This window comes from Scyliorhinus torazame, chromosome 20 (genome assembly GCF_047496885.1).
Source record: "Scyliorhinus torazame isolate Kashiwa2021f chromosome 20, sScyTor2.1, whole genome shotgun sequence".
Classification (NCBI taxonomy): domain Eukaryota; kingdom Metazoa; phylum Chordata; class Chondrichthyes; order Carcharhiniformes; family Scyliorhinidae; genus Scyliorhinus; species Scyliorhinus torazame.
The window spans coordinates 1,193,318-1,215,984 of NC_092726.1; the positions used below are offsets into that span (position 1 = coordinate 1,193,318).

Here is a 22,667-nt window from a genome sequence, read left to right on the forward strand (position 1 = left end):
GCTCTTCGAACATGCTACATAGGAACAGGAGTCCATTCAGCTCTTCGAACATGCAACATAGGAACAGGAAGAGTCCATTCAGCTCTTCGAACATGCTACATAGGAACAGGAGGCCATTGGTCCCCTCAAGCCTTTAACAGGGTCAGAAGGAGGTTATTCAGCCCCTTCGGCATGTGATATCAGAATAGTAGACCACCATTTGGCCTGTTTCAGAGAATCGGAGGACGCTGTTACACAACTGAACTTGTTACACAGCAACACAAGTAGGTCATTCAACCCTGCAATCCAATCAATTAAACCATGCTTGATTGTACTTCAACTCCATTTACCTGTCTTCGCTGCATGATATCCTCACCTCCCCCCTAAAAAAATCTATTAATCCCAAATTGCGCCTCAGCATCCACAGATAAGGGCAGTAAGGTAATAGAGAGTGGGGGAAGGAGTGGGAAGCAGGCACATTCATTTTAAAACATCCATTTACTCTTTCCAGTTTACATTGATCATACTTTCCCAAAGAACGTACCTTGGAGAGGGATTTGGAGGAATACTTGGGAGGACAGAGAGAGGGGGGGCGATGGGGAAAGACAAAGGGAATTAAGATAAGTTGGATAACTCATTTAGAAAACCAGTACAGGGACAACAGGCCAATGATTTCCTGTGTTCTTTGACTCAGTGATAAGCACAAAGAGGGTGAACGTGGTCAACTTGTGTGGCCTGCTGTGATAGGGTGAAATAAGATGTTGTGAAATAGAAAAATCTTTGGAAAATTTTTTTTTTTCAGGATATTAAATGACTGCATTAATTCATCCTGTGATATTTCCTCGTTTCTGTCTATCCAATTCTTCCCAGGCTGTGCTACATTCGATTGAAGCTACTATTAATAGCTATTAAATATAAGACCAGCAAGGATGAGATCAGGTACCCTTTGATTTAACCTCCATGCATTTGTTTTCATTCATTCTCAGGATGAGGACGCCACTAACACTCATTGCTGAACCTCTGGTTGCCCTTGAGATGGAGGGCCAACCTCTTGAACCACTGGAGTCCATCTGGTGTAGCTACACCCGCAGTGCTGTCAGGAAGTTCTGGAGTTTTGACCCAGTGCCAGTGAAGGAATGGCAATATAGTTCCACAATGTGACTATCTCGTTCATAATTCACTCACACTATAACTTTTAGTTTCAGGAATACAGGGGGCGATTGTCCGAGCCCCGCGCCGGGCCGGAGAATCGCCGCAACTGCGCCACGACACCGGCGCGCAATTCTCTGAGGTGCGGAGAATCGGCGGCATTTGCGGCGGTGCGTTTGGCACGACGCCTGGCGGGGGGCCGCTGGAATTGACGGGGCCGCCGACTCTCCGGCCCAGATGGACCGAGCGGCCGTGCCGATACGACAGAGTCCCGCCGGCGCCGTTCACCTCTGAGCGCTGCCGGCGGGAACTCTGCTGGAACGGTCGGGGGGGGCGGCCAGTGGGGGGGTAGGGAGGCTCCTTCACCCGGGGGGGAGGGGGGTGCACCGATGGGGTCTGGCCTGCGATCGGGGCCCGCCGGTCGGTGGGCCGGCCTCTCCCCCCGGGCCTACTTTCTGGAGCGGCTGGCCCCTGAACACCGACTCCATGTTGAGTCGGGGCCGGCGCGCTAAAGAAGTCCCCCACGCATGCGCAGGTTGGCGTGGCGCCCATTTGGCACCGCGAAAGGAGGCTGCAGCGGTGTGAACCGCTCCAGCGCCGTGCTGGCCCCCTGTGGGAGTTAGAATCGGTCGGAACAGGGCCCAGTTTGCGCCGTCGTGAAATGCGACGACGTTCACGACGGCGCAAATACTTGGGCTCCATATCGGAGAATCGCCCCCACACCTTTAGGTTGGAGGTCACAGTGTTAAATATAAAATCAATGGACATCTGATTGAGAAACTGATAGGCAACCGTGAAGTAAATGCAGTTCGAACAAGCCTGCGTTGTGTTTGTCTTGCAAGATACAAGGTGATCATAAAAAAAGAATTGAATAATAAATTTCCTCCTCTAAGCTAATAATTGGGCCAGGGGGCCTGGAGGGAAGGCTGTTATAAATATGGATACACCTATGCATTACAGATTCAAGGAGCTATTTTGAAGGGACAGACAAAAGCAGTTCCAGAAATGGTCGTGTCAGGGCAGTGGCGCAGTGGGTGCCTCACAGCACCGAGGTCCCAGGTTCGTTCATGGCTCTGGGGGTCACTGTCCGTGTGGAGTTTGCACATTCATAGAACATAGAACATACAGTGCAGAAGGAGGCCATTCGGCCCATCGAGTCTGCACCGACACCGGCAAATGGAGTTTAATGTAGAGAAGTGTGAGGTGATTCACTTTGGAAGGAATAACAGGAATGCGGAATATTTGGCTAATGGTAAAGTTCTTGAAAGTGTGGATGAGCAGAGGGATCTAGGTGTCCATGTACATAGATCCCTGAAAGTTGCCACCCAGGTTGATAGGGTTGTGAAGAAGGCCTATGGAGTGTTGGCCTTTATTGGTAGAGGGATTGAGTTCCGGAGTCAGGAGGTCATGTTGCAGCTGTACAGAACTCTGGTACGGCCGCATTTGGAGTATTGCGTACAGTTCTGGTCACCGCATTATAGGAAGGACGTGGAGGCTTTGGAGCGGGTGCAGAGGAGATTTACCAGGATGTTGCCTGGTATGGAGGGAAAATCTTATGAGGAAAGGCTGATGGACGTGAGGTTGTTTTCGTTGGAGAGAAGAAGGTTAAGAGGAGACTTAACAGAGGCATACAAAATGATCAGGGGGTTGGATAGGGTGGACAGTGAGAGCCTTCTCCCTCGGATGGATATGGCTGGCACGAGGGGACATAACTTTAAACTGAGGGGTAATAGATATAGGACAGAGGTCAGAGATAGGTTCTTTACGCAAAGAGTAGTGAGGCCGTGGAATGCCCTACCTGCTACAGTAGTCAGCTCGCCAACATTGAGGGCATTCAAAAGTTTATTGGATAAACATATGGATGATAATGGCATAGTGTAGGTTAGATGGCTTTTGTTTTGGTGCAACATCGTGGGCCGAAGGGCCTGTACTGCGCTGTATTGTTCTATGTTCTATTTAAACTGTCACTCCAACCTATCCCTGTAACCCAATAACCCCTCCTAACCTTTTTTGTCACTAATTTATCATGGCCAATCCACCCTAACCAGCACGTCTTTGGACTGTGGTAGGAAACCGGAGCCCACGGAGGAAACCCACGCAGACACGGGGAGAACGTGCAGACTCCTCACAGACAGTGACCCAACGGGGAATCGAACCTGGTACCGTGGCTTTGTGAAGCCACAGTGCTATCCACTTGTGCTACCGTGCTCCCCATTCTCCCTGTGTTTGCGTGGGATTCGCCCCCCAGAACCCAAAGATGTGCAGGGTAGGCGGAGTTGCCATGCGAATGGTAGGGAAATTACTGAGAGAATTCTTCGAGACAGGATCTACTCCCATTTAGAAGCAAATGGACGTGTTAGCGAGAGGCAGCACGGTTTTGTGAATGGGAGCTCGTGTCTCACTAACTTGATAGAGTTTTTCGAGGAGGTCACTAAGATGATTGATACAGGTAGGGCAGTGGATGTTGTCTATATGGACTTCAGTAAGGCCTTTGACAAGGTCCCTCATGGTAGACTAGTACAAAAGGTGAAGTCACACGGGATCAGGGGTGAGCTGGCAAGGTGGATATAGAACTGGCTAGGTCATAGAAGGCAGAGAGTAGCAATGGAGGGATGCTTTTCTAATTGGAGGGCTGTGACCAGTGGTGTTCCACAGGGATCAGTGCTGGGACCTTTGCTGTTTGTAGTATATAAAATGATTTGGAGATCAATGTAACTGGTCTGATTAGTAAGTTTGCAGACGACACAAAGGTTGGTGGAATTGCGGATAGCGATGAGGACTGTCAGAGGATACAGCAGGATTTAGATTGTTTGGAGACTTGGGCGGAGAGATGGTAGATGGAGTTTAATCCGGACAAATGTGAGGTAATGCATTTTGGAAGGTCTAATGAAGGTAGGGAATATACAGTGAATGGTAGAACCCTCAAGAGTATTGAAAGTCAAAGAGATCTAGGAGTACAGGTCCACAGGTCACTGAAAGGGGCAACACAGGTGGAGAAGGTAGTCAAGAAGGCATACGGCATGCTTGCCTTCATTGGCCGGGGCATTGGGTATAAGAATTGGCAATTCATGTTGCATCTGTATAGAACCTTAGTTAGGTCACACTTGGAGTATAGTGTTCAATTCTGGTCGCCACACTACCAGAAGGATGTGGAGGCTTTAGAGAGGGTGCAGAAGAGATTTACCAGAATGTTGCCTGGTATGGAGGGCATTAGCTATGAGGAGCGGTTGAATAAACTCGGTTTGTTCTCACTGGAATGAAGGAGGTTGAGGGGCGACCTGATAGAGGTCTACAAAATTATGAGGGGCATAGACAGAGTGGATAGTCAGAGGCTTTTCCCCGGGGTAGAGGGGTCAATTACTAGGGGGCATAGGTTTAAGGTGAGAGGGGCAAGGTTTAGAGTAGATGTACGAGGCAAGTTTTTTATGCAGAGGGTAGTGGGTGCCTGGAACTCGCTACCGGAGGAGGTGGTGGAAGCAGGGACGATAGGGACATTTAAGGGGCATCTTGACAAATACATGAATAGGATGGGAATAGAGGCATACGGACCCAACAAGTGTAGAAGATTGTAGTTTAGTCGGGCAGCATGGTCGGCACGGGCTTGGAGGGCCGAAGGGCCTGTTCCTGCGCTGTACATTTCTTTGTTCTTTGTTCTCTTTGTAAATTACCCCTTAATTGGAAAAAATGAATTGGGCATTCTAAATTTAAAAAAAAAAAAGAAGAAATGGTTGTGTGTCAGCTGAAACTCACTGAGTGGGGAGGAAGTGGCTGGGGATGAGGTGTGGTGGGAAGGAAATGAATGATACTCAGTTAGTACTTCAAGCACAGAAAATATTAATTTCATCGGTCATCACATGGAATGAGGATGGGGCTCCACCTCAGTTTGAATTTTGTGAGGGGAAGCCACTGGAGGATTTCCTCCATCACACAGCCACTGGCAGGAAGTGACAGTGGTCCTCACAGAGTCTTTTGGCAGAAAGCAATTACCTTGAATAGTTTGCTTATAAAGCGCTGTACATAAAGATGTGGAAGTAGACTGGGAAAAACCTTATCCAGAAAGTATATCCAACGGCAGGTCAAGGAGCTGAAGAGGCCACATTCATGAGCTTTGTAAAGGAAAATTGGAGTATTGATTAACCAGAAACTAATAGAAGGATACCCATAAAATCAATGCCATGAAGAATAACTGGACTACTAAGGAGAATTAAAGTGAATTCAGGAAGGCTGTGGCATTCCTGCAGGGTGGTCGCAGGAAAGGTGAATGAACATACAAGATTTTGTGCAACAAGGGAACTCTTGGGAGGGGGCGGGTGGGGGGAAGGGAAACCGGCTTAATAGCAGAAGTCTTTAAAAGCTATAAGGTTAAGTTCATAGTGCTTACGTTGTTTAATTCTTTTTGATGTGCAAGAAAGATCATTTGTGCTTAAAAGTATGAAATCTTGTGGCATAGTTCTGTTGGTTAATTGCTGGGTATTCAGCTTTCTTCCTTGAACTTAAGAAGCCCTTAACAAGGTAAAAATAGGACTGTGACTGACTTGGGGGATTTGCAAGTGGTGGTGTTCCTATGTGCCTGATGTCCTTGTCCTTCTGCATGGTGAAGAGGCCTTGGCAGGTGACTGAGTGCACCTTGTAGATGGTATACACTGCTACCATTATGTGTCGGGTGTTTGAGGTGCTGGTTGCTGTACCACCTACAATGGACTGCCTTGTCTAGGATTGTATTGAGCTTCTCGAGTGTTGTTGGAGCTTCACTCACCCAGGCAGGTCATTCAGAGGTTCCATCTCGTAACTCAAATGGAAGATGGAAGAGGCAGGTTTTTACCACTCAGTGCAGGATTCGAGAAACCTCAAGTCAGATTGGCCTACTACCTTAAAGGCACTGTTACATAGTCTACGAAAAGGAATGAAGCCAGGCGTACAACTTGGCATGGACCGAGGCGCTGGAAACGACAACAGCAAACGCAGCCCTTCAAACCTGCAAAGTCCTCCTCATAACATTTGGGGGCTTGTGCCAAAAGTTGGGAGAGCTGTCTCACAGACTAGTCAGGCAACAGCCTGACACAGTCATACTTAGGGAATTATACCTTACAGACAATGTCCCAGACACCACCATCACCATTCTTAGTAAGAAGTCTTACAACACCAGGTTAAAGTCCAACAGGTTTGTTTCAAATCACTAGCTTTCGGATTTGAAACAAACTAGTGATTTGAAACAAATCTGTTGGACTTTAATCTGGTGTTGTAAGACTTCTTACTGTGCTCACCCCAGTCCAACGCCGGCTTCTCCACATCATTGTCACCATTCTTGGCTGTGTCGTCTCAGCATAGTGGCGGTGGCACAGTGGTATACAGTTAGGAAGGAGTTACACTGCTCGTCCTGCCTGTGCACAAGGCACAGGTCAGGAGTGTAATGGAATTCTCTCCACTTGCCTAGATGAGTCACTCCAGAAACTCAACACCATCTAGGGCAACACAGCCCCACTTGACTGGCACCCCATCAGTCACTTCCTCTATCACCGACACACAACTGCAGCGGTTCAATAGAACTCAACAACAACTTCTCACGGGCAATTAAGGATGGGCAATAAATGCTGGACTAGCCAGCGACATCCCATAAATGAATTTAAAATTGCATCAACAAGATACAATGCAGCAACTCACCAAAGCTCCTGCAACATCTACCACCTAGAAGGGCAGCAGGCACAAGGTATCAACGCCACCTGCAAGTTCCCGTCTAGGTCACTCACCACCCTGACTTTGAAATACATCACCGTTCCTTCGCTGTCGCTGAATCAAAATCCTGGAACTCCCTCCCTAACAGCACTGTGGGTGTACCTACACCACATGGACTGCAGCGTCAGCTCACCACCACCATCTCAAGGGGCAATTAAGGATGGGCAATAAAAATGCTGGCCAAGCCAGTGACACCCAGTTTCGTGAAAAGGTGAAAAAATAAATTGTCTGTCTGTGTGTTGCTGTGGTCCTGCTTACCTCCCTGTGCATGCATGTGGCGGTGAGCGTGGAAATGATAAATGTGTCTATGAAGTTTACCAAATGTATACTGACCCCCTTTATTCATTAACCTTTTCTCCTCTGTCTCCGCTTCCAGTATATTGATCAACCCAGGCTCCAGCGTTCTGATTCAGGAGCAAACTCTTGGATTCTTCATTGCCAAGAAACGTTACCTCGTCAACAGGTAATTTCTATTGGGTAGAACACTCAGGGTGACACAATGGGACCAGCTAAGGTGCAGTACCACACCTGAAGTGCTAGGTGTAAAGTGTGACAGGTAATATTTTTGATGCCAGCAGGAAGCCATTGAACATTTTATTCACAAACTATTGGGATTTTAATGATTTTGTTATATTTCAGGTGGGCAATGTGTTATTGTTTGCACTGTGTCTACTTGGCCTATGTTTATCCCTAGATGAAAGCATTACATAGAAACACAGAACATACAGTGCAGAAGGAGGCCATTCAGCCCATCGAGTCTGCACCGACCCACTTAAGCCCTCATTTCCACCCTGTCCCCGTAACCCAATAATCCCTCCTAACCTTTTGGACACAAAGGGCAATTTATCACGGCCAATCCACCTAACCTGCACATCTTTGGACTGTGGGAGGAAACCGGAGCACCCGGAGGAAACCCACGCAGACACGGGGAGAACGTGCAAACGCCGCACAGACAGTGACCCAACGGGGAATCGAACCTGGGACCCTGGTGCTGTGAAGCCACAGTGCTAGCCACTTGTGCTACCGTGCTGCCCTAACAGTGTACAGCCAGCCAGTACTGCACCCCCTCAGTACTGACCCTCTGACAGGGCAGCACTCCCTCTAATGACCCTCCAACAGGGCGACGTGTGCTTGAGGGAGATATATGTGTGTGTGAAAGAGGGAGGAGCGTGTGTGAGACGTGCGTGTATGAGAGGGATGTGTGTGAGACAAGTGTGTGAGATGAGCATATGAGAGATATGTATGTCAGTGTATGTGTGTGAGACAGTCATGTGTGTGAGAGAGGTGTGTGGGTGAGAGAGGTGTGTATGTGTGTCTGATCTTAATATTATTTATCCAGCATCATTCCTCCTATTAAAAATGACAAAAGGTTTAATTTATTTTACTAACAGCTTTTTAGATGACCCACACCTAAAGTGGGTAATACTTCCAGGGGTTAATGTTAAGGAGCCATGGCTTGCCGAAGGGTTAATGTGAGGGAGCCACGTAGCTGGTGAATGTACTTGTGATTATGTACCTCCTCCTGAGAATGCCGGGTTGCGAGGAGCTCCGCGGATTGAAACATTTGGGAATTGAGATTGTGTGCTGAAGTCTCTGAGTGATCTGACAATCTTCTAACCCAGGGCTGTGAACGCTACCTGTCACTGATCCTCAGCCTGGTTCGTGCCAGTGTGGGAAGGTCTATCCAGCACACTAGTCATTTCTTCACTTCCCCTTGTCGTGGCTTTTCTTGGCTATCCAATGAGGTTTGAGGAGGTAATCCGTGGTTTTTCCCCCTCCACAGAGCAAACATTTACTGCAGTGAATGTCACGCTGATACTATGGACCCCAGGCGGATCAAGAAGTGTGGGTGCAAACGAAGTGAGTGCCTCGGCGTGTATTTTACAGTGCCTTTCAGCATTTTGATGTTCCATAGCTCTTCACAGCCAATAAAATAGTTATTGAGGTATAGTCACTAATGAAATAAAGCGACAAAGCTGGTAGACCTCACAAGAAGCCTCCCACGAGACAGGCAATGCTTGGAACGCCTCGCAAGATCTAATGGTCTAGATTTTGCCCTCGCTGGGCGTGGTCCATACCTACATGTTGAAGAGGGCCATTGGGATTCTTTCAAAGCCGGGGAATGAATGCCCATGCCTAGGAGACCTCACCATGGCATCGCTTTGTACTGGTCCTTCAGGCGTAAGGCCACCTGGAGGATCTCCCAGGCCATCGGAGACCCTGGGTGGATGAGCTCTAGGTTGGATGGTATCCTGGCACTCCCGATGCCACCTGGGAACCTTGGCATTGCCAGCCTGGGAAAAAAGGCCCTGTTTTATAGCGGGGTTGTTAGAGCCGAGAAACACACTGCCCTAATCACTCTAAACAGGACTCTTTTTTGGATGTTAAGTCTTTGAAGGTGGTGGGGTTTGTGTGTGGCGGGTGTGTTTGAAGGTGTAGGGGTTTGTGTGTGGCGGGTGTGTTTGAAGGTGGAGGGGTTTGTGTGCTGCAGAGTGTGATCTGCCTGCTGTTTGGTCACCCACCCCTGGCCTATCTCATTTTATGGGGTACGTTGAAGATGTTGGGTGTTCTGCTCTCCCTGGGTCTATTCAGGCCCTTACTTTAGTGTCTTATCATAGAATCATAGAATTTACAGTGCAGAAGGAGGCCATTAACCCATCGAGTCTGCACCGGCTCTTGGAAAGAGCGCCCTACCCAAGGTCCACACCTCCACCCTATCCCCATAACCCAGTAACCCCACCCAACACTAAGGGCAATTTTGGACACTATGGGCAATTTAGCATGGCCAATCCACCTAACCTGCACATCTTTGGACTGTGGGAGGAAACCGGAGCATCCGGAGGAAACCCACGCACACACAGGGAGGATGTACAGACTCCGCACAGACAGTGACCCAAGCCGGAATCGAACCTGGGACCCTGGAGCTGTGAAGCATTTGTGCTATCCACAATGCTACCGTGCTGCACCGTCTTGTCCCAATCCCACCACATCAGGGGAGGCCAAGGCCAAGCAAGTAGTGCAGCAGGTTTTACTGCATGAGTTTGTACCGACCGTCCTTTGGCAGGGTGCCCTGTGCCCATTGGAGGCATCTCCTCAATTTCCCACTAGACCCCTTAACCCTCTCCAGCCCCGGCCCTCTCAATCCTGGGCTCTCCACTTCCATTACTCACCCTACTGCTGCACTACCTGTTTGGCCTTGGCCTCGCACTGATGTGGGGGGATTGGGACGAGACACTAAAGTGCCCCATGTAGCCACCTGAGTTGGCCACTTCCCAACTTAAAATGGAGAACCGCAAAGGCTGAAGGGAAATTCAGCCAACACAGGCAAAGACTAGCAAATACAGAAATCATGTATATTGGAACCTGCAAAACAGCCAGACAGCACTGAAACCAGCAGCCATCTGCATAGTAATGTGCAAATCCCAGGCACAATGGCAATAGTTAAGGTAAATAAAGCCAAGCCAGACCCCTTGGCGCCAGCAGGAGCCAAGACAAAGTAAGGCAACGGACACTTAGGGACCGCCCAGTGATCAGGGAACCGCTCCAGCATTGGAGAAATCGATCCAAGTAGTCCAATCACTTGGAACCAGGTACGGGGTCCGCCCCGAAGGGCGGTAAGCCTCTGGAGACTATAAAGTAAAGCCCCCAAGTTCAAATCATCCTTCTTTAGCAGGGTCACTCAGCAACTTGAATCAACCTGTGACAGTGACCTGTCTTGTTGCCGCCAAGCAAGTAAGTCTCCAGTTAACGCTCGCTACGAGATAGGCGCTCCTAGCTACCAGTCCATACCAGCTTTTGAATCCTGCAGACTCGGGACCTGAACAAAAGGCCATTTGTTCCCCTGACCTGGTGGGCCAGTCCGAAGCTAAGTATAGGCCTTTTAGTAATAGGAATAGCTTAGAAAGTAGAGTTTGTGCATGAGTAGTGATTTACTGAGTATAATAAATGTGTTTTGATTTGAATCTTACTAATTGGTGTGTTGAGTTATTGATCATTACTTGTACTTGAACCTCGTGGCGGTATCATAAAGATACCTGGTGACTCTCGAGCAAAGGTTAAACAAACAGAGCAAATGACGATTTAAGAGCCAACCAAAAGTTAGCAACACCCGTAAGGGCCTGAATAGACCCAAGGGTGAGCAGAACACCCACCATCGTCAACGTATCCCATAAAAGCCTTCTCTTTTTCAGGCTGTAGTTTTAGCAGTGACCACCACTTGTACTTGGTGCTTCTGGGGTTACAGAGCTGGCTGACAATTGAATTGGCCAGCAATGTTCTCGGGTGGGACCTGCACCTCCAGAATGGGGCAAAGTCTCTATCTTAGGCAATTAATACAATGTCAAGGGTAAAATAGCGGGACAGCCGGCTTTCTCAGGGTGGGGAGGAGCAGGCAATCCGGCATTCCATAAAATCCAGTCCCTGCTCTGAACTAGGTCATCATATTCAGTTCTCTGGCCATCTGCTCTTGGCCTGAGAGACTGATGTGCTGAGAGATGAGGCTCACTCTGCCCTCTCTGCTAAAGATCCTGTCCGTGTGGACAGGAAGAAGAGGGGTCTCAACTAAATCTCAAGGCTATCGTCACGATGCCATGTATGGGATCGTGCCATGCACAATAGCTGCTGATCTTCCCTGTACAGCAACAGTCATTACACTCAAAACTTTAAAGACGGATCACGGATTCATTTCAATTGGGAACTAATTTAGCAATCAGTTTCTGACCTGGAGAGCGTATAAATTATAAATGATGGAGCTCCAGTCTGGAGATTAATTCAGAGAGACACCTCTGCTTAGGAATGAGAGTTCCAAACAATGGGAATATGTTGGTTCTGTTCTCGATCCTTGGGTTTTCTGTTGGCTTCCTGATTCTCTTTGTCGTTTCTGTTCCTTTCCAGCACATGACCCTGAGGCGATGTATTACTCTCCGAACAGTAGAATGTCGCTGGGAGGAGTGACAAAGGACAACCAATCACAGGGAAAGTAAGTCAGTCACCCATCCCCACCATTTAAAGCTGCACCAGGAGCACTGTTATCCAACCCTTAACCCTGGTCCGATGCCCTTCCGACTCACATTCACCCGCACTTCCCCATAAATCTCCATCCCCCCATCTCCCAGAAATAGAGGCTGAACCTCAGCTGTATCTTTACAGATCTGTACAGAGTTAGAAAGATAACACAAGCTACAAAATCTTCTACGCTAATGTGTTCAGTAAGGTACACAGTCCCTGTAAACCACTGGATGAAATGTGGTCAGACACACCCCATTCTGAAACCAAGTTACAGACGCCATTCAAAACAACTTCTCATCAAACTGGTCTCATTGGAACTCGGGCTTTCACAGGAGGGTTTCCAATTTTTCCCACGAAGATCGTGCCTCTTTCCCCAACAATGCCTTCTCTCCGATGCCTTTACCAACGATCCACATGCGGGATTTCAACCTCTCCTTCCAGTATTCCTCCGTCCCTGAACACCCTGTGCATTCCAGCTGTACCCAGCGACAGCAACAGAGCACCACTGCTTCACAGGCTGCCTTAAGGTGTCACCAAACTTAGTATCACCCCCGATGTCAAATCTGCACAACATCTCTGTCCTCCTAGCTTTGTTTGTCTCTTCTTTCAGTGCCCGAGTTAACTTCCACCTTTGTGTAATCTCTTTCCCTATCCTGCACTGGGAATCTCCAGCTTGCCTGGATCACACCGTGTGCAATGGACTATGTCAGAAACGTAGAGGTTTCCCCCTAACCACTACTTTCTGAGCCTCATACGGGTGTGGCCTCCTTCTTGGGAAGGTTTTCCAAGTCACGCAGCGTGCAGGATACAAGCACTGGCATAAGAGTCGGCCTGGATTGTGTGCTGAAGCCTGTGGAGTGGGACTTGAACCTACAATCTTCTGACGCAGAGGTAACAGTGCTTCCCACTGACCATAGCCGACACAGAAAGCTGTCTACTAAAATGTACTGTCCATTGTCAAATTAAAAGTGGGTTCTATAGCACTCTTTATTCATCCTCAAGAGCTGCGAGGCGCATAATTTGCCTAAATACTGATGTGGAGAGCAGAAATACTTCATATTGAATCTGCTTATTGTCGTCAGCTCCCAGTGCAGACAGCAGTCCTGCCACAATCCATTGTGAACAGTATTTTTCATGACAAGCTTACAATGGGTTTGATGTCAAATATCCCTAACTAATAGAATTTACAACGGGCGCCTGCCAGCAATGACACATTATTTGGAACACATTCGTGGAGGCTGAAAAACACTCCATCAGAAAGGGAAACAGAACACAGTTTGGAATTGAGACACAATCCCCCATACCTCCCTCTCCAGTCTTATTCCCCCTCCCCTCCCCCCACTCCAGTCCTAGCCCCCTCTCATATTTTGCCTCCCCTCCCGCCTCCTCACAATCTCCCATTCAAATTCAATTCCCCCCCAGCCTCTCGCTTGTCTTCCCCCCCCCCCCCCCCCCCCCCCACTCCACTCCAGTTCTCCCTCTATTAACCTCTCCATCCCTCCCCTTCTGCGTTCCTCTCGTACCCTAACTCTCCTACCGCAGCGCCCGTTTCTTAGTCCCCAAATAGTGATTTCAGGTTGATCCAAAATCAGGAGTGCGGGAGATTAACAGGAAAGTAAGACATGGATGGACCTACTCTTCAGGGTTTTTTTGACTTTTCCTATTTTACTTTAATTGATCATCCTTTTCCAACTACCCCTCTTCCAATCCCACTGTATTTACCTTTCTTCCCATCGCATCTTTCTATCTGACTGTCAGCCTTTCTTTTCTCCTTCTTTCTGGCACCTCCAGCACTCATTTCCTCTTGCTCCAAAAAAGATAACCCTATCGTTTCAACCTCTGCTTGATTAATTTTTTTGATGTTTCCATAATCTTCACCGGAGGTGCTGGTTCCTGATCTTGTTCTTTCTCATCACTCCACACTTCCCTCTCAACAGCCACAATTCATTAGTATCCAGTTGTTGTTCCTCTTCTTGATGTTGTCCAATTTCCTGCATTTATAACAAGGCAAAAAGGGCAGGGGGGTGTGCAGTGGTATTGTCACTGGACTAGTAACCCAGAGACCCAGGATAATGATCCGGGGACACAGGTTCAAATCCCACCACGGCAGGTGGTGGAATTTAAACTCAATAAAACATCTGTCGATTGTCGTAAAAACCCATCTGGTTCACTAATGTCCTTTTAGGGAAGGAAATCTGCCGTCCTTACCTGGTCTGGCCTACCTGTGACTCCAGACCCACAGCAATGTGGTTAACTCTGAAATACCCTCTGAAATGGCCTAGCAAGTCACTCAGTTGTATTCAACCGCTACGAAAACACAATAAAAAAGGAATGAAACCGGATGGACCACCCGGCATCGACCCAGGCACCGGAAACGACAACGACAAACCCAGCGCTGCCAACCCTGCAAAGTCCTCCTCACTAACATCTGGGGGCTTGAGCCAATGTTGAGAGAGCTTCTCACAGACTAGCCAAGCAACAGCCTGACATAGTCACACTCACAGAATCATACCTTCCAGACAATGTCCCCGACACCACCCTCGCCATTCCTGGGTGTGTCCTGTCTCACCGGCAGGGCAGACCCAGCACAGGTGGAGCACAGTGGCACACAGTCGGGAGGAGTTGCCCTGGGAATCCTCAACACCGATACATGGCTTCAGTTTAAACATGGGCAACGAAACCTCCTGCTGATCACCACATACTGGCCGCCATCAGCTGATGAATCAGTACTCCTCCATGTTGAACACCACTTGGAGGAAGCACTGAGGGTGGCAAGGGCACAGAATATGCTCTGGGTGGGGGGACTTCAATGTCCATCACCACGAGTGGCTCGGTAGGACCACCACAGACCGAGCTGGCCGGGTCCTAAAGCTGCTGGACTGGGACTGCCGCAGGTGGTGAGGGAACCAACAAGAGGGAAAAACATACTTGACCTGATCCTCACCAACGTGCCTGCTGCAGATACATCTGTCCCTGACAGTATCGGTAGAAGTGACCACTGGGCTGGGTGGGCAATAAATGCTGGCCTAACGAGCGAAGCCCACATCCTGTAAAATCGCCTTGTAGATTCTTTCTTTCAGTGTCAATTATACTTCTCTATCACATCATAGTCCACTGAATTGCTTTGAATTAGCGCAGCCCTCCCAGAATGAAACCATTGCTTAATTTCCATTCCCATATTTCCATCTTCTGCAACCACTGCCCCTGGTTATTGAAACTGCTCTTTTTCCGGGTTTTCATCCATAATCTTTCCAATGATCCTTTTCCCGAAGGTCAAACTGGCAATCCATAAATTGGGTCTTTGGGGTCCTCTGAGCTTCATACCTGTGTCTTCCATGGTCCTCTCCAGTCCTTTTCTTCCTTTAATCTTTTATGGGATGAAGGCGCCACTAGCCAGGCCAGTATTTGTTGCCCTTCCCTAAGTGCCTTGAACTGACAGGCTTGCTGGGCGATTTCAGAGGGCAGTTGTGTCACCCACATTGCTGTGGGTCTGGAGTCACATGTAGGCCAGACTGGGTAAGGATGGCAGATTCCCTTCCCTAAACGTTTTTTACGATTACCGATGATAGTTTCATGGTCGCATTACTGAGATCAGCTTTATAGATACATAGAAGATAGGAGCAGGAGGAGGCCTTTTGGCCCTTCGAGCCTGCTCCACCATTCATCACGATCATGGCTGATCATCCAACTCAACAGCCTAATCCTGCTTTCTCCCCATCTTATCTCTGCATCTTATCTTCCAGATTTATTAACTGAATTTAAATTCCACCAGCTGCCATGGTACGATATGGACTCATGTCCCCAGACAATTATATGAATGGGGTGGGAACGGAAGGATACGGACTCTGTAAGTGCAGACGGTTTTAGTTTAGGCAGGTACCATGGTCGGCGCAGGCTTGGAGGTCCGAAGGGCTTGTTCCTGTGCTGTATTGTTCTTTCTTCTTTGTTAGTCTGGGCCTTTGGATTGCTTGTCCAACGACACCACTGTCTCTCCCAAATTCTTCAGTGCCAATACCTGATGCAAACCAACTTTGAAACTCTCACTCTCCACACCATCTCTGCATCTTACTCATGTCTGCCACTCCTTCTATCTCTCCTGTAATAGGAGACTCCATAAATTCCAGCATAACTCCAGACTTCCTCACTAGACACTCAATCAGAAACCTTCTCTTAAGTGATGAATACAATCTTTGTGTTGCATTGGGACTCCCAATATTTCTCCATCAAAGAACAAACAAAGAACAAAGAAAAGTACAGCACAGGAACAGGCCCTTCGGCCCTCGAAGCCTGCGCCAACCATGCTGCCCGTCTAAACTAAAATCTTCTACACTTCCTGGGTCCGTATCCCTCTATTCCCATCCTATTCATGTATTTGTCAAGATGCCCCTTAAATGTCACTATCGTCCCTGCTTCCTCCACCTCCTCCGGCAGCGAGTTCCAGGCACCCACTACCCTCTGTGTAAAAAAACTTGCCTCGTCCATCTCCTCTAAACTTTGCCCCTTGCACCTTAGACCTATGCCCCCTAGCAATTGACCCCTCTACCCTGGGGAAAAGCCTCTGACTATCCACTCTGTCTATGCCCCTCATAATTTTGTAGACCTCTATCAGGTCGCCCCTCAACGTCCGTTGTTCCAGTGAGAACAAACCGAGTTTATTCAACCGCTCCTCATAGCTAATGCCCTCCATACCAGGCAACATCCTGGTAAATCTCTTCTGCACCCTCTCTAAAGCCTTCTGGTAGTGTGGCGACCAGAATTGAACACTATACTCCAAGTGTGGCCTAAGGTTCTATACAGCCGCAACATGACTTGCCAATTTTTATACTCAATGCCCCAGTAAATGAAGGCAAGCATGCTGTATGGCTTCTTGACTACCTTCTCCATCTGTGTTGCCCCTTTCAGTGACCTGTGGACCTGTACACCTAGATCTCTCTGACTCTTGAGGGTTCTACCATTCACTGTATATTCCCTACCTGCATTAGACCTTCCAAAATGCATTATCACTGGTCTCAAAATAAGAAAGACATCAGTGGTGTTTCTTCTGGAATAACCTTCATAGATTTCCACTATTTTTCCCAGTGTCTGGTATATGACTCCCCTTTATATCTCGGATTTGTGACAGGAGTTTAATTCCTTGCGATCTTCAACGTCTCCTTTTCATTTCAATAGTGGTACCAGTATGCTTTACCTGTATGCCCTTCAGACTTTTTCTCTTATCATAACACAATTGAGTAGCTTGTTTTGGACCTGGATCCCTAGGCAGGTCTACACTTCCGCTGACACCTCATCCAGTACCTTTGCTTTGTCATTTCTCATTCCTTTTAGTACTGTTCTGATTTCTTCCAGATCACTGGTTACCATTCTTTGACTTGCAGATAACTTGTCTGCCTTTGTTCTTGGGTTTTCGTCATTCACTCATTAAAGTATTGGCCTCACCTCTCCCTCATTCCATCCTCTTTCACTGCAGGTTCCACCTGCATCGTTGGTTGTACGTATATTCCGGCAAGGTTTTCACTACCTTTTGTGTGTTTCTTGACATCACCCCTGAGTAGACTAGGTCTAATTTTAAGGTCTGGCTCCCTTGGTCTGGACTTTCCACCCCCTACCTTGAGGCAGTAGTTTTTTACCACTTGAATTTACTTTTCATTTTGCCCACTTACATGCCCCACCTTCTGAAGCTAAAGGAATAGCAGCCGAGTAAACTTATTGTCCCAGTCTCATTCTGGTAGATCTACAAGGCCAGTATAGCCTTGGTGATATATTGTCTGCCTATCTCCTGGGAATTGGCCATTGACCATTCCCAATTAGGCCTCATCCCTTAGAGCTAGTTGGAGGACGCTGCAATTGTAGCTGATTTATTGCTCGATATAAAGTGCAAAGCTCTGAAAAATGAGAATCACTTGACTTACTAAATACAAATAACTCATCAGTGAAAGATGAACTGGCATTCTTTTGTAAAGAGGGAAATGAGTTATGAAGGCTATTTGTTGCAGGAGTAAGTTCCAGACTCATTCTTTCCTCATAAGTTTTTCCACCAGTACTTTGCACCTTTAACTTTTTCTCATGGAGAAAACAAGAAATGAGTCTCCTCTTGAAGAATCAGAGATGGGAGCTGCGTGAAACCATTCACCAATCTGCACCAGCATTTCGAACTTCACCTTTCAGAATGACCTCCCACAGCATTATGCCTCTGACAGCCGAAGCCAAGTGTAGCCATCAGGTGAAGGAAGGGACTTGGATTGGATTGGATTTGTTTATTGTCACATGTACCGAGATCCAGTGAAAAGTATTGTTCTGCGTACAGTCCAGACAGATCGTTCCATCCATGAAAAAAGCATAGGGCTTTACATAAATACACATAACTGGGCCTAGGTGCTCTGAAGTAATCCAATCTCCAAGAAGTGAGGCACCCTGTCCTTTTTGTATAAGCTCTGATTTACAGAGAAGTGGCAGCAGAGAAAGAGGCCGCTCGGCCAAGCTGGTCTGTGCTGGCGTCTACGTTCCATATGAGTCTCCTCCCAACCTCTAACCCAGACCAACGTATATGTAATATCCCGCATGGGACCTACGGGGTGGGAATAGAACATAGAACATAGAAAATACAGCACAGAACAGGCCCTTGTCTTTCCGTGCTCCTTGCGGAGGACGAGCTCCCCCGCTAGGGGTGGGGTATCTCAATTATGCAGTGTATATAAGGTCAGCCAGTAAGGCACCAGTCAAGCAGGAACCTGCTCGGGGTCTAGCGGGAAGTGTATATATATTGTTTGTAAATAAATCTTTGTTCTTATTTTTACTCACCATGTCTCACCATGGACACCCTGTGTGCTTATTAAAATACCCTTCTATTTTTTTCTCCCTCATATGTTTATCTTGCTTCCCTTAAATGCACCTGTACATTTCATTTCACCTTGACTATACTCCCTGTGGTAAGTACCAGTGGTGAGTACTCACTGGGTAAACAAGTTTCTCCTGATTTCTCTATTGGATTATTAATGATGATTTGATACTTATGGCCTCTAGTTTTGGTCTCCCACACAAGTGGAAACATCTTTCCCACCTCTACTCGATTGTTTTTAAAGACCTCACTCAAGTCACCCTCAGTCGTACCTAAATGAGAGAAAACTGCCCTAGCCTGTCCAATATTTATTTGTTGTTAAACAGTAAAACTCACAGCAGAATTGGTTGGGGCAGAGGCCTGAAGATACTGTAACTGTGGGATGCACAAGTGAGGCACCAGGTCCCACTACTGGCAGGTGGATGCTATTGCACTGTGACACGTTGACACAGAAAATTACCATTCTACAGGCAGCAACATAACAGGAAGTGTATCCAGATATAACATTTTAAATAAATAACGCACATTTCAAAAGCATGTTTCACAACATCGATACTTCCCAAAGCCATTCCCACAGCCAATTAAGTTTTTTTCAGAAAAGTCACTGCTAGTTTGTCGGAAAATGTGAGAGCCAATTTGTGCATCGCAAGGTAGCACAAACAGCATACAAGATGGTTGTTTCCTGCTGGTTGTGAGAACAGTGTTGACCAGGGTCTCTTCCTTGCCGTTCTTCAAGGAGTGCAGTGTCCAGTTGGGAGGAAAGGCTTGGCGTTGGTTAAAGTCTCGTCCAAAAGACAGTACCTCTGACAGTGCAGCACTTCCTTAACATTAGCAGCTGATATAAAGAGATGACGGCAGATTCTGAATGCGCAGGTTCTGCACCCTGACCGTTTGCTGGCTGGGACATTGCTGGGGTCCACATTCAGATGGCTGCTGTGGCTCAGTGGGGTAGCTCCAGCCTCTGAATAAGAGGATTGTGGGTTCAAGCCCCACTTAGGGGTACTGCACTGCTGAAGGTGCTGTCTTGCAAATGAGATGTTCAGCCTATCCTGTGTGTCTTCAACAGATCCTAAGACATATAAAGGACTATTTGGAAGAAAAGCGCAACAGCTCCCCATAGCGCCCTGGTCAATATTTATCCCTCAACTTACACCACGAACAGACTGTTGTAGTCATTATCCCCTCATTGCTTATGGGGCCTGATTGGAAGCTGCATTTCCTCCATTACAACACTTAACAGTATCTCATTGGTTGTGAAATGCTGGAGTGTCCTGCGGCTGTGTAAGGCGCTGTACAAATGTAAATCTTCGCTTGTGTGGAACAGGGTGGGAAAGGACAGGAAAAAATGCGTCTCACTTTCTGTCTCAATAAATCAGATGAGGAGCTCACAGTACAGCCCTTCCAAAAAATAGTCAGGAGACAGAGCAAATCGCATTTAGCAACCGATTGCTGCCTTAAACATGTAACATTATTGCTTGTGGTATTTCATTTACTTGGATTGACACTTTGATAAATATCTCTATGGCTGATACCATAACTTGCTCCAGGGGTCATTATTATTAAGATCTGTCACCAAGAAGCGTCTGAGCGATGACTCAGTGAAAAGATTAGGACTACAAAATAAATCTTCCATCGGCACTCATTGCCTTCTACGGCTTGCAGAAACCCCTCGAAGCGCTTTCAAAACACTTTTCTGTGGCGTTAATAGATTCTGTGTCTTCAGATAATCGAGCATAAAGAAGGAAGAGGGGAATGGGGGGGGGGAAGGGTGTCAAGTTTTCAACTAACTAATACCCTGGGGCAATTTGACTGGCAAGGATCTGCGTCAGAATCGGACTTCACAGCAGAAGTGTTTGTCTCGCTGACACTAACCCATGAGGCACAGTCATGGGAAGAGTGAACCTACCTTCAGCCACTTGGCGAATGGTGGGGCATGTATTGAAATCAGAAACCAAGTATACTGCGGATTAATTTGTTCAGGCATACTGCACAGGCTGAGGGCGACCTATATTCTCCAGGGTGCGTGGTGTTTTAAAGTCTGACAACAAGTGGTAACGTGGGACAGGAGTGAGAGAGAAAGAACCGTTCTTCTGCAGACAAATGTATTAAAGTCCTCTGTCACAAACCACTCCTCGGCCAATGAAACACTTTGGAGTGTGGTGTCTGTTGTAACGTAGGAAATCTGGCAACCAACGTATGCACAGCAAGATCCCACAGCGGCATCTGCTTTTGCTTGAGGCGTAAGTATTGAGCAAGACACTGGGGAGAATGCCCCTGTTCTTCTTTGAACCTGTGTACATGGGATCTGAAAGGGAAAATGGGGTTTATTTAACGTGTAATTCTAAAGATGGCACCTCCAACAGCACAGCACTCCCTCACTTTTGCACTGGGAGTATTTGCATTGATCGTTGGACCCTGGTGTTCAGCACAGAATGAGGCCATTCAGCCCATTGACTCTATGCGTGCTATTCAATAGAGGGAATAGTTTCATTCTGCATCATGATTTTTAAACGTCTTCATTAAATCTCTTCGCCTCAGGTCTGCTCAATTAGATCATGACCCCATCTGCAATCTCTTTGCACTGTTATTAGACTGAGGTTAACTGTTATGATACCTTGATGGATATTGTGTAAATGCCAATCAGGAAACCATTCCTAATGGCTATAGAGGTGACCACTGATGATACTTGCAGGTCCATGCTTGCCTAATTTGTCCGCTCTTGACCGTTGTCAAGACATTAGGCAAGTGTAGCATTTCCACCTTTGGTGGATGGAGAATCCCAAATCCCAGCCTCAGCTTCCTGAAAAAGATAGGCTTCCCACAGATTGTAATCCTGGAAAATCAGCCCACTCAGACAAATAGTTTTCCATGGATTCTAAAATAAAAGCAAATTACTGCAGGTGCTGGAATCTGAAACAAAAACAGGAAATGCTGGACAATCTCAGCCAGTCTGACAGCGTCTGTTGGGAGAGAAGGGAGCTAACGTTTCCAGTCTAAATGACTCATTGTCAAAGCAAAATGTGATGTTCTGGGGCGAAATTCTCCTACCCGCCCCGCCACTTTTCTGCCCCGACCGGCCGGCGGGAGTCTCCGTAACACCGGCCGGTCAATGGGGTTTCCCATTGTGGGGCAGCCCCACGCCGTCGGGAAACGCCCGGGCGCTGGCAAAACGGAGACTCCCGCCAGCGGAGAATGACGCCCCAGATTCTTTATCAAAGAATCCATTGATTCTGATCAACTTAGATACATGGAGCATGTACTGTAGACTAAAGCAGGCTCTTGCTGATTAGGTTCCTGAACCAGGGTCACACTTCTCCTGGTGTAGGTGAAACCCGGATAGGACACCATCTTTTAACTACAAAAGCACCTTTGATTAGATCACCCATCAATCTCCTCCAACTAACGATCCAGACAGACACTGCCAGATGTTTGCAGATGACTGCACAATGTTCAGCACCATTTGCGACTCCTCAGATAATGAAGCAGTCCATGTCCAAATGCAGCAAGACCTGGACAATATCCAGGCTTGAGCTGACAAGTGGCAAGTTACATTCGCACCACACAAGTGCCAGGCAATGACCATCTCCTACAAGAGAGGATCTAACCATCGCCCCTTGACATTCAATGGCATTACCATCGCTAAATTCCCCACAATCAACATCCTGGGGGTTACCATTGATCAGAAACTGAACTGGACTAGCCACATTAATACTGTGGCTACCAGGGCAGGTTAAAGGCCAGGAATCCTGCTGTGAGTAACTCACCTCCTGACTCCCCAAAGCCTGTCCACCATCTACAAGGCACAAGTATTGCTTTGATTCTTTGATAAAGAATCTGACCATCTCATTTTGCTTTGACAATGAGTCATTTAGACTCAAAATGTGAGCTCCCTTCTCTCTCCACAGACGCTGTCAGACCTGCTGACGGTCAATGGAAGAGCCCTGGGGGAAATTGATGTACAGAG

At 47.5% G+C, this 22,667-nt stretch overlaps 1 protein-coding gene across 1 annotated transcript in view; it reads left to right on the plus strand.

Annotated features, from left to right (window-relative positions):
• The window catches only part of LOC140397062 (calcium-activated potassium channel subunit alpha-1-like), a 109,664-nt gene that overhangs the window by 49,266 nt on the left and 37,731 nt on the right, over positions 1–22,667 (plus strand). The window contains exons 14-17 of the mRNA XM_072486094.1: positions 850–918; positions 7,238–7,324; positions 8,645–8,721; positions 11,755–11,839. Of these exons, the coding sequence (XP_072342195.1) occupies positions 850–918; positions 7,238–7,324; positions 8,645–8,721; positions 11,755–11,839 (318 nt within the window). The remainder of the gene's footprint in view (positions 1–849; positions 919–7,237; positions 7,325–8,644; positions 8,722–11,754; positions 11,840–22,667) is intronic.